Consider the following 12253-nt stretch of genomic DNA (forward strand, 5'->3'; position numbering starts at 1 on the left):
GGAGGGAGAGAAAGGGGCCAGGGAGGGAGAGGAGGGAGAGAAAGGGGCCAGGGAGGGAGAGGAGGGAGAGCGAGGTGGAAGGATGAAGGAATGTGTGGGTAAGTCAACAATCCTGAACACAGACCTTTTGTGTTTTGGAGAAAGCCTCATCATTGATGCTATCAGGCATTCTGTTTCTACTTTGGCGACTGGGGGATGGGTTTTGTCTTTGTAATACAGATCATTTAACTTTGTGTGGTGAGAGGCGTATCGATGTAGGATGTAGAGGAGGTGGATTCGCAGTAGATTTGTCTACTTACACCGAAGCTTTGACTCCTTGTCCCCCTTGACACTGAACTGTGAGACTCCCTCAATGAATTCTGATGGGGGAAGAGATGGTTTAGAGTTAGACTTTCTTTGACTTCTTATACTGTTACTAGCCTACGCAATACTTTTATAAATCGGAGTGATCAAATGCACTACTTATGCATTCATAAATTCAATCAAAATCTCATCAGCAGACTACTGCAATCGATACTTAGGGCTAGATTCAATCAGTACGCCCCTTTTACGCTATGCACCTTTTAAAGGCAATGTTTTTGCAGAGGCCGCATTCACGGTAAACGATGCATATGTCGGCTGAATCGGAAATTATCTTTAAATGTCAATCGTGCTATATCCGGATGGAATCTAGGCTATCTAGTTCTGACTGTCCTATGTTATTCAGTGTTACTGCTGCCTCTGCAGGTACCGTTAGGCAGAGAGAAACACTGGTCTAAACCAGTCCAGGCCAAAGTCCCAACTTCTCTCCCTGGTCATCAAGATCCTTTTAATACTGTTCATCATGCAATGTGATTAAAGGCACAATGCAGCCGTTTTATATCAAATATCAAATCATTTCTGGGTAACAATTAAGTACCTTACAGTAATAGATTTCCATTACAATTAGCAAAAATAGCTTTTTTAGCAAAAAAACTATTTCTCTAGTAAGATTCTTGCTAGGACTGTCTGGAAGTGGTCAGAGCGGGGAGGGGAAAACGGAAAAATAGCTGTTATTGGCAGAGAGGTTTGGAACTCTCTTTGTTATTGGTCTATTAACCAATTTACTGCATGGTGATGTCACCATGGAAAGCTGAAACTCCTGCCCATGGAAACCTGCTGATTAGAAGGTCCGGTGTTTTCAACCAGCAACTATCAGGAAGCATGATCAATGAGTTAGCCAGCTAACTTTCATGAACGACCAGAAATAAATATAGATTTTCTCGTTAATTAAGAAAGCTAAACTTAGGTGTGTGTTTGGTTGTTGAGTCAATGAGACAATGCCCATACCAAGCTTATCTTTCTAAAATAATAAAAAGCTATTTCAGACATTTTAGGCAAGTTATCTGGACAGCTCATTGATCCTGGTTTGTCGTATACACCTCTAGTGTAGGCCAGCCTGTACTTTGCTGGGACATTCTCAGACAGGAGGACAATAGACCTGTTTACCAACACTGACGTCCCTGATATTATTAGCCTTGATTTCAGCAAATGAGCTTCAATCCAAAGACATTGTTGGGCCCAAGCACTTATTCACCAGTAAAAATTGTCATGCACAATGGAGAAGGAAAAGGCACGAACAGATCTGGGACCAGGCTACTCTTGCACTCTGGCTTACCCTTGAAGTCCACCTCTCCATTTCCATCTGTGTCGAAGATGTCGATGACCCTCTGGACCAGCGGGTTCTGCTGGAGTTCAGGCAGGGACATGAACTCCTCCACGCTGAGAGACCCAGAGTTATCTAGGTCCAGTTTCTTAAACCTCTTTCCCAGCCGCTTAATCTCATCAGCATCGACTGGAGGGGACAGAGAGAGAGAGAGAGAGAGAGAGAGAGAGAGAGAGAGAGAGAGAGAGAGAGAGAGAGAGAGAGAGAGAGAGAGAGAGAGAGAGAGAGAGAGAGAGAGAGAGAGAGAGAGAGAGAGAGAGAGAGAGAGAGAGAGAGAGAGAGAGAGAGAGAGAGAGAGAGAGAGAGAGAGAGAGAGAGAGAGAGAGAGAGAGAGAGAGAGAGAGAGAGAGAGAGAGAGAGAGAGAGAGAGAGAGAGAGAGAGAGGTTACATTTTACATTTTGGTAATTATTTAGCAGACGCTCTTATCCAGAGCGACTTCCAGTCAATGTATTTAACCAATGTAGGCAAGACAACCACATCCAGTATCACAGTCATTGCAAGTAAAAACCTTCCTCCATAAAGCAGCTGTCAGCTCACCTAGTTCTCCTGGAATATAGACATGCAACACATTAACACATACATGGGTAAATCTATGCAGGTAGGCACCCAGCAATCCCAGTGCCTACACACACATAATGTGGTCTAATACCGGTATGTAGGCGAGGACTACTCTCTTCCTCCCCACCTACACTGACCTGATACAGTAACAGACCTGATACAGTAACAGACCTGGTACAGTAACAGACCTGATACAGTAACAGACCTGATTCAGTAACAGACCTGATACAGTAACAGACCTGATACAGTAACAGACCTGGTACAGTAACAGACCTGATACAGTAACAGACCTGATACAGTAACAGACCTGGTACAGTAACAGACCTGGTACAGTAACAGACCTGATACAGTAACATACCTGGTACAGTAACAGACCTGATACAGTAACAGACCTGGTACAGTAACAGACCTGGTACAGTAACATACCTGATACAGTAACAGACCTGGTACAGTAACAGACCTGATACAGTAACAGACCTGGTACAGTAACAGACCTGGTACAGTAACAGACCTGATACAGTAACAGACCTGGTACAGTAACAGACCTGGTACAGTAACAGACCTGATACAGTAACAGACCTGGTACAGTAACATACCTGATACAGTAACAGACCTGATACAGTAACAGACCTGGTACAGTAACAGACCTGGTACAGTAACAGACCTGATACAGTAACAGACCTGGTACAGTAACAGACCTGGTACAGTAACAAACCTGATACAGTAACAGTGCCTTTAAAACACCGGCGGGGAAAAAACCCCACAAAGATCAAGTTAACTACACAAACATTGCCTGAAATCTTCCAGTTCAGTGAACTTACATCTGTTGTTGGCCGTGTTGATGCCGGTAGAATAAACAGCTCTACCCGTCCCCGTCCCAGAGGAGAGCTTGTTGCCCTGAGCCTTGTGAACTCCTGCCATTACAGAGAGTACTGATCCCACCTAGTTTCTGTTGTCCCCTCTCACACAATAGCATGGAGTATGCTCAGGAATAACATAGATACTAACTACAGTATAAGCTTATTCAGACACGCCATGATCACGTGAACCGATCTACTGTCCCCCCCCCCCGCCCCAATACTACTCTAAACTGTGTAACCAATAGTCAGACATAACTATTCATCTATAGACAAACCTAACAGAATGGAGAGAGAGAGGAGGTAGTGAACAGAGAGAGAAGGTGAAATGAAGAGGAACAGAAAAAGGAGAGAGAGTACAGAGAGACTTAGCTGTTGCAGAAAGCACGACTATGAGCCAGAGAGAAATGGAATGAGTGTGAGAGAGAGGGAGAGAGAGATGTGTGTGTGTGCGTTTTGGGTTGGACGATGCCATCATTCATTAGCCTGATGACTAAACAGAAGATAGAGGGATGACTTTGAATGGTAGACGAGTATAGAGACAGCAGTTGCTGCAGGAACTCCATAGCCAGATTTCCGGGGAACAAATCTGCCTTGTGCCATCTGTCTCTCACTTTTTTTTTCTTAGAGGAGGATATATTGACACAATGTACTAACTTACATTTGTTTAGGCCTAATGAAAGTGGTTAACTAGATTGCAGTACACAGATAACGTACATTATTCTATGATATTTCTATGTCAGGCTGACACCCCTATTAGGTGACATCATGTGTTTGAGTCACGCTGACACCACTATTAGGTGACATCATGTGTTTGAGTCATACTGACACCACTATTAGGTGACATGTGTTTGAGTCATACTGACACCACTATTAGGTGACATGTGTTTGAGTCACGCTAACACCACTATTAGGTGACATCATGTGTTTGAGTCACGCTGACACCACTATTAGGTGACATCATGTGTTTGAGTCACGCTGACACCACTATTAGGTGACATCATGTGTTTGAGTCACACTGACACCACTATTAGGTGACATCATGTGTTTGAGTCACACTGACACCACTATTAGGTGACATGTGTTTGAGTCACGCTGACACCACTATTAGGTGACATGTGTTTGAGTCACGCTGACACCACTATTAGGTTACATGTGTTTGAGTCACGCTGACACCACTATTAGGTGACATCATGTGTTTGAGTCACACTGACACCACTATTAGGTGACATGTGTTTGAGTCACGCTGACACCACTATTAGGTGACATAATGTGTTTGAGTCACACTGACACCACTATTAGGTGACATAATGTGTTTGAGTCACACTGACACCACTATTAGGTGACATCATGTGTTTGAGTCATGCTGACACCACTATTAGGTGACATGTGTTTGAGTCACGCTGACACCACTATTAGGTGACATGTGTTTGAGTCACGCTGACACCACTATTAGGTGACATCATGTGTTGAAGTCACGCTGACACCACTATTAGGTGACATGTGTTTGAGTCAAGCTGACACCACTATTAGGTGACATGTGTTTGAGTCACGCTGACACCACTATTAGGTGACATCATGTGTTTGAGTCACGCCGACACCACTATTAGGTGACATCATGTGTTTGAGTCACACTGACACCACTATTAGGTGACATGTGTTTGAGTCACACTGACACCACTATTAGGTGACATGTGTTTGAGTCACGCTGACACCACTATTAGGTGACATAATGTGTTTGAGTCACACTGACACCACTATTAGGTGACATGTGTTTGAGTCACGCTGACACCACTATTAGGTGACATGTGTTTGAGTCACACTGACACCACTATTAGGTGACATCATGTGTTTGAGTCACGCTGACACCACTATTAGGTGACATCATGTGTTTGAGTCACGCTGACACCACTATTAGGTGACATCATGTGTTTGAGTCACGCTGACACCACTATTAGGTGACATGATGTGTTTGAGTCACGCTGACACCACTATTAGGTGACATAATGTGTTTGAGTCATACTGACACCACTATTAGGTGACATGATGTGTTTGAGTCATGCTGACACCACTATTAGGTGACATGTGTTTGAGTCATACTGACACCACTATTAGGTGACATCATGTGTTTGAGTCACGCTGACACCACTATTAGGTGACATATGTTTGAGTCAGGCTGACACCACTATTAGGTGACATCATGTGTTTGAGTCACGCTGACACCACTATTAGGTGACATCATGTGTTTGAGTCACGCTGACACCACTATTAGGTGACATCATGTGTTTGAGTTTGGCTGACACCACTATTAGGTGACATCATGTGTTTGAGTTCAACTGACACCACTATGGTGGTGACATAGCTGTGCAGCATACTGCTGGGATGTACACACAACACATCCTTATCACTGAAAAGTCCTGTTCAAGGGTGGTTGATTACAGCACAACCTGTACTAGGAGTAGGAGACTGGACTGTTGGTTAAAATCTGTACTAGGAGTAGGAGACTGGACTGTTGGTTAAATCTGTACTAGGAGTAGGAGACTGGACTGTTGGTTAAAGCCTGTACTAGGAGTAGGAGACTGTACTGTTGGTTAAATCTGTACTAGGAGTAGGAGACTGTACTGTTGGTTAAATCTGTACTAGGAGTAGGAGACTGGACTGTTGGTTAAAGCCTGTACTAGGAGTAGGAGACTGTACTGTTGGTTAAATCTGTACTAGGAGTAGGAGACTGGACTGTTGGTTAAATCTGTACTAGGAGTAGGAGACTGGACTGTTGGTTAAAATCTGTACTAGGAGTAGGAGACTGGACTGTTGGTTAAAGCCTGTACTAGGAGTAGGAGACTGTACTGTTGGTTAAATCTGTACTAGGAGTAGGAGACTGGACTGTTGGTTAAAGCCTGTACTAGGAGTAGGAGACTGTACTGTTGGTTAAAATCTGTACTAGGAGTAGGAGACTGTACTGTTGGTTAAAATCTGTACTAGGAGTAGGAGACTGGACTGTTGGTTAAAGCCTGTACTAGGAGTAGGAGACTGGACTGTTGGTTAAAATCTGGAGTAGGAGTAGGAGACTGGACTGTTGGTTAAAGTCTGGAGTAGGAGTAGGAGACTGGACTGTTGGTTAAAGTCAGACAATGTGTTTGAGGCCATCAGTATGAGCAAGCATAACAGAGTTGTTGTCCTCTGTAGCTCAGTTGGTAGAGCATGGCACTTGCATCGCTAAGATAGTTGGATTGATTCCCGCTGGGGCCACCCACACGAAAATGTATGCACGCATGACTGTAAGTCCCTTTGGATAAAAGCATCTGCTGAATGTTGTTGGCCTAAATAGCATATATTATATTAGTTGGATTGGTAACCTCACTCCTCAGCTTGAAATGTCTCCACTCCACTAGAATCATTACTCTTCAATAGTGTGATTGGCTAAGAGACGTTGTCAAGAGGTTGGTCACCTGTGTTAGTGAGGGAGAGAGACGATCTATGGTTCGAGCACAGTGAGAGACAGGGGATGAAGCTATACTGTGATGTCTGATGGACAAGACAAGACGTAGAATCGCTCATCTTGATCATCTACCTTATTTACATTGAACATGCAGAAGCCCTTACTGAAATGCTGTCCACATTTAGAATAGTCTCATTGAGATATGCTCCTGCTGGGAGGGACTTCCTCCTTAGTGACTGAGATGGAGATGATTATGATAATCTCATATAGCTAGATACTCCACACAGCAGAAAGAGACCATTTGTTCATCAATACTGGATGCACTCTTAACTGTGTTACTAGGCAACAGGAACCTGCTGCTAGCCCCCAAAACCACACACACAGACATGAGCGCACAGAGACACACACACAGACATAAATAGACATATACGCTGGACATTTGACCGGCAGCATTTAAAATGTACCGGACCCATATGCATTGGGGGAGTAACCTGATGAGGGCGTCCACCCACGGTGCTCAGAATGACAGAAATCACATTTAGATGACGGTAATTCATATTAACAGAACATGCAAGTCGAGGACGCAACGATGTGCGGTCCTTCTTACCTAACTCTGATCCGCACTTTGAAGATGTTAAGAGTAACTGTCCACATTTACTTTTCCTCAGCCAACAAGATGAGTAACGAACACCAAAATCACTAGCCTATCAATCTACTGTCCCCCAGAGTAGAAACCTAGTGGTTGAGAGTGTTGGGCCAGTAACTAAAAGGTCGCTGGTTTGAATCCCCGAGCCGACTAGGATAGAAATCTGCCGATGTGCCCTTGAGCAAGGCACTTCATCTTAATTGCGCCTGTATTTCTAAACTAACTGGGGGATGATAGATCCCAAATTCATTGAGATGTTTTCTTCTTGTCCTGGACAATTGGACGGGAGCCAATTTTATTTATCGGCTTTTCTATTATTATTATTATTATTTTATTTTTTTTAATCGGCCAAAAGCCGGCTATTACTGGTTAACAGAAACCCTGGAATGCACGTACACACACACTCCCAGATACACGCAGGCGCATGCACACACACAGCTCCTTTCATTTTTCAGAGAAGAAAAAAACAGTTGCACAATGGGCAATCAAATGAGCATTGAAGCAGTGCATTCATCTCACCACACAGAGAGATAACATCATGGGTTTTGTCGATTAGGGACCCGTGTGTCTGTGTCTTTGTGTGCGTTGAGTGAGTGCATGCCTGTACTTTTAAAATGGGCAACCAAGATGATAGTGGACGGACAGCAGCATGTAAAGCTGCCTACAGGGATTCTGTTGTTCAGCAAACTCTACGCTAAATCTATGTATGGATTTCGCCATTCATACTGCTACCAGACTGCTAGTAATGTCTCCAAATTAATTGGACTGTAGGCTACATCATTTAGCAGAACAGTTGTAATACAATAGTTTAAGAATAGGTCTTGCTACGGGAGTGGTTGTCCTGTCCTCCTTATAAACCGACGGCGAGCGAGAAGACTGCCTCTTCCATCAATCCTATTAGCCAACGTTCAACGACCTAAGATCACGGTTATCATGCGAGTAAACTTCCTCTTCCATCAATCCTATTAGCCAATGTTCAACGACCTAAGATCACGGTTATCATGCGAGTAAACTTCCTCTTCCATCAATCCTATTAGCCAATGTTCAACGACCTAAGATCACGGTTATCATGCGAGTAAACTGCCTCTTCCATCAATCCTATTAGCCAATGTTCAACGACCTAAGATCACGGTTATCATGCGAGTAAACTGCCTCTTCCATCAATCCTATTAGCCAATGTTCAACGACCTAAGATCACGGTTATCATGCAAGTAAACTTCCTCTTCCATCAATCCTATTAGCCAATGTTCAACGACCTAAGATCACGGTTATCATGCGAGTAAACTTCCTCTTCCATCAGTCCTATTAGCCAATGTTCAACGGCCTAAGATCACGGTTATCATGCGAGTAAACTGCCTCTTCCATCAATCCTATTAGCCAATGTTCAACGACCTAAGATCACGGTTATCATGCGAGTAAACTGCCTCTTCCATCAATCCTATTAGCCAATGTTCAACGACCTAAGATCACGGTTATCATGCGAGTAAACTTCCTCTTCCATCAATCCTATTAGCCTACGTTCAACGACCTAAGATCACGGTTATCATGCGAGTAAACTGCCTCTTCCATCAATCCTATTAGCCTACGTTCAACGACCTAAGATCACGGTTATCCTACCAACGGGACATTAAAAACTGTAATATCTTGTGTTTCACCGAGTCGTGGCTGAACGACGACATGGACAACATACAGCTGACGGGCTATACGCTACATCGGCAGCATAGAATGGCTGACTCCGGTAAGACAAGGGGTGGCGGTCTGTGTATATTTTGTAAACAACAGCTGGTGCATAAAATCTAATACTAAGGAAGTCTTGAGGTTTTGCTCGCCTGAGGTAGAGTCTCTCATGATAAGCTGTAGACCACACTATTTACTAAGAGAGTTTTCATCTACAGTGAGGGAAAAAAGTATTTGATCCCCTTCTGATTTTGTACGTTTGCCCACTGACAAAGAAATGATCAGTCTATAATTTTAAAGGTAGGTTTATTTGAACAGTGAGAGACAGAATAACAACAAAAAAATCCAGAAAAACGCATGTCAAAAATGTTATAAATTGATTTGCATTTTAATGAGGGAAATAAGTATTTGACCCCCTCTCAATCAGAAAGATTTCTGGCTCCCAGGTGTCTTTTATACAGGTAACGAGCTGAGATTAGGAGCACACTCTTAAAGGGAGTGCTCCTAATCTCAGCTTGTTACCTGTATAAAAGACACCTGTCCACAGAAGCAATCAATCAATCAGATTCCAAACTATCCACTATGGCCAAGACCAAAGAGCTCTCCAACGATGTCAGGGACAAGATTGTAGACCTACACAAGGCTGGAATGGGCTACAAGACCATCGCCAAGCAGCTTGGTGAGAAGGTGACAACAGTTGGTGCGATTATTCGCAAATGGAAGAAACACAAAAGAACGTTCAATCTCCCTCAGCCTGGGGCTCCATGCAAGATCTCACCTCGTGGAGTTGCAATGATCATGAGAACGGTGAGGAATCAGCCCAGAACTACACGGGAGGATCTTGTCAATGACCTCAAGGCAGCTGGGACCATAGTCACCAAGAAAACAATTGGTAACACACTACGCCGTGAAGGACTGAAATCCTGCAGCGCCCGCAAGGTCCCCCTGCTCAAGAAAGCACATATACAGGGCCGTCTGAAGTTTGCCAATGAAACATCTGAATGATTCAGAGGAGAACTGGGTGAAAGTGTTGTGGTCAGATGAGACCATAATCGAGGTGGAAACATTATGCTTTGGGGGTGTTTTTCTGCTAAGGGGACAGGAGAACTTCACCGCATCAAAGGGACGATGGACCAGACCTTAATCCCATAGAAAATCTGTGGAGGGAGCTGAAGTTTCGAGTTGCCAAACGTCAGCCTTGAAACCTTAATGACTTGGAGAAGATCTGCAAAGAGGAGTGGAACAAAATCCCTCCTGAGATGTGTGCAAACCTGGTGGCCAACTACAAGAAACGTCTGACCTCTGTGATTGCCAACAAGGGTTTTGCCACCAAGTACTAAGTCATGTTTTGCAGAGGGGTCAAATACTTACAGTGGGGGAAAAAAGTATTTAGTCAGCCACCAATTGTGCAAGTTCTCCCACTTAAAAAGATGAGAGAGGCCTGTAATTTTTTTCATAGGTACACGTCAATTATGACAGACAAATTGAGAGAAAAAATTTCCAGAAAATCACATTGTAGGATTTTTAATGAATTTATTTGCAAATATGGTGGAAAATAAGTATTTGGTCACCTACAAACAAGCAAGATTTCTGGCTCTCACAGACCTGTAACTTCTTCTTTAAGAGGCTCCTCTGTCCTCCACTCGTTACCTGTATTAATGGCACCTGTTTGAACTTGTTATCAGTATAAAAGACACCTGTCCACAACCTCAAACAGTCACACTCCAAACTCCACTATGGCCAAGACCAAAGAGCTGTCAAAGGACACCAGAAACAAAATTGTAGACCTGCACCAGGCTGGGAAGACTGAATCTGCAATAGGTAAGCAGCTTGGTTTGAAGAAATCAACTGTGGGAGCAATTATTAGGAAATGGAAGACATACAAGACCACTGATAATCTCCCTCGATCTGGGGCTCCACGCAAAATCTCACCCCGTGGGGTCAAAATGATCACAAGAACGGTGAGCAAAAATCCCAGAACCACACGGGGGGACCTAGTGAATGACCTGCAGAGAGCTGGGACCAAAGTAACAAAGCCTACCATCAGTAACACACTACGCCGCCAGGGACTCAAATCCTGCAGTGCCAGACGTGTCCCCCTGCTTAACCCAGCACATGTCCAGGCCCGTCTGAAGTTTGCTAGAGTGCATTTGGATGATCCAGAAGAGGATTGGGAGAATATCATATGGTCAGATGAAACCAAAATGGAACTTCTTGGTAAAAACTCAACTCGTCGTGTTTGGAGGACAAGGAATGCTGAGTTGCATCCAAAGAACACCATACCTACTGTGAAGCATGGGGGTGGAAACATCATGCTTTGGGGCTGTTTTTCTGCAAAGGGACCAGGACGACTGATCCGTGTAAAGGAAAGAATGAATGGGGCCATGTATCGTGAGATTTTGAGTGAAAACCTCCTTCCATCAGCAAGGGCATTGAAGATGAAACGTGGCTGGGTCTTTCAGCATGACAATGATCCCAAACACACCGCCCGGGCAACGAAGGAGTGGCTTCGTAAGAAGCATTTCAAGGTCCTGGAGTGGCCTAGCCAGTCTCCAGATCTCAACCCCATAGAAAATCTTTGGAGGGAGGGAGTTGAAAGTCCGTGATGCCCAGCGACAGCCCCAAAACATCACTGCTCTAGAGGAGATCTGCATGGAGGAATGGGCCAAAATACCAGCAACAGTGTGTGAAAACCTTGAGAAGACTTACAGAAAACGTTTGACCTGTGTCATTGCCAACAAAGGGTATATAACAAAGTATTGAGAAACTTTTGTTATTGACCAAATACTTATTTTCCACCATAACTTGCAAATAAATTCATAAAAAATCCTACAATGTGATTTTCTGGATATTTTTTTCTCATTTTGTCTGTCATAGTTGATGTGTACCTATGATGAAAATTACAGGCCTCTCTCATCTTTTTAAGTGGGAGAACTTGCACAATTGGTGGCTGACTAAATACTTTTTTCCCCCATTGTATTTCCCTCATTAAAATGCAAATCAATTTATAAAATTTTTGACATGCGTTTTTCTGGATTTCTTTGTTGTTATTCTGTATCTCACTGTTCAAATAAACCTACCATTAAAATTATAGACTGATCATGTCTTTGTCAGTGGGCAAATGTACAATATCAGCAGGGGATCAAATACTTTTTTCCCTAACTGTATATTTTTCGTAGCTATCTATTTACCACCACAGACCGATGCAGGCACTAAGATTGCACTCAATGAGCTGTATAAGGCCATAAGTAAACAGGAAAACGCTCATCCAGAGGCAGCGCTCCTAGTGGCCGGGACTTTAATGCAGGGAAACTTAAATCCGTTCTACCTCATTTCTACCAGCATGTTAAATGTGCAACCAGAGGGGAAAAAACTCTAGACCACCTTTACT

General features: G+C 43.6%; 1 protein-coding gene across 1 annotated transcript in view; it reads right to left on the reverse strand.

The window, feature by feature from the left end:
* ppp3r1a (protein phosphatase 3, regulatory subunit B, alpha a) overlaps positions 1-12253 on the reverse strand; it is a 43864-nt gene that overhangs the window by 12639 nt on the left and 18972 nt on the right. Inside the window, exons 3-4 of the mRNA XM_041889818.2 lie at positions 1637-1813; positions 300-359 (exon numbers count right to left, since the gene is read on the reverse strand). Coding sequence (XP_041745752.1) covers positions 300-359; positions 1637-1813 — 237 coding nt within the window. The remainder of the gene's footprint in view (positions 1-299; positions 360-1636; positions 1814-12253) is intronic.

Source organism: Coregonus clupeaformis, chromosome 1 (assembly GCF_020615455.1).
Source record: "Coregonus clupeaformis isolate EN_2021a chromosome 1, ASM2061545v1, whole genome shotgun sequence".
In the NCBI taxonomy this organism is placed as follows: Eukaryota; Metazoa; Chordata; class Actinopteri; order Salmoniformes; family Salmonidae; genus Coregonus; species Coregonus clupeaformis.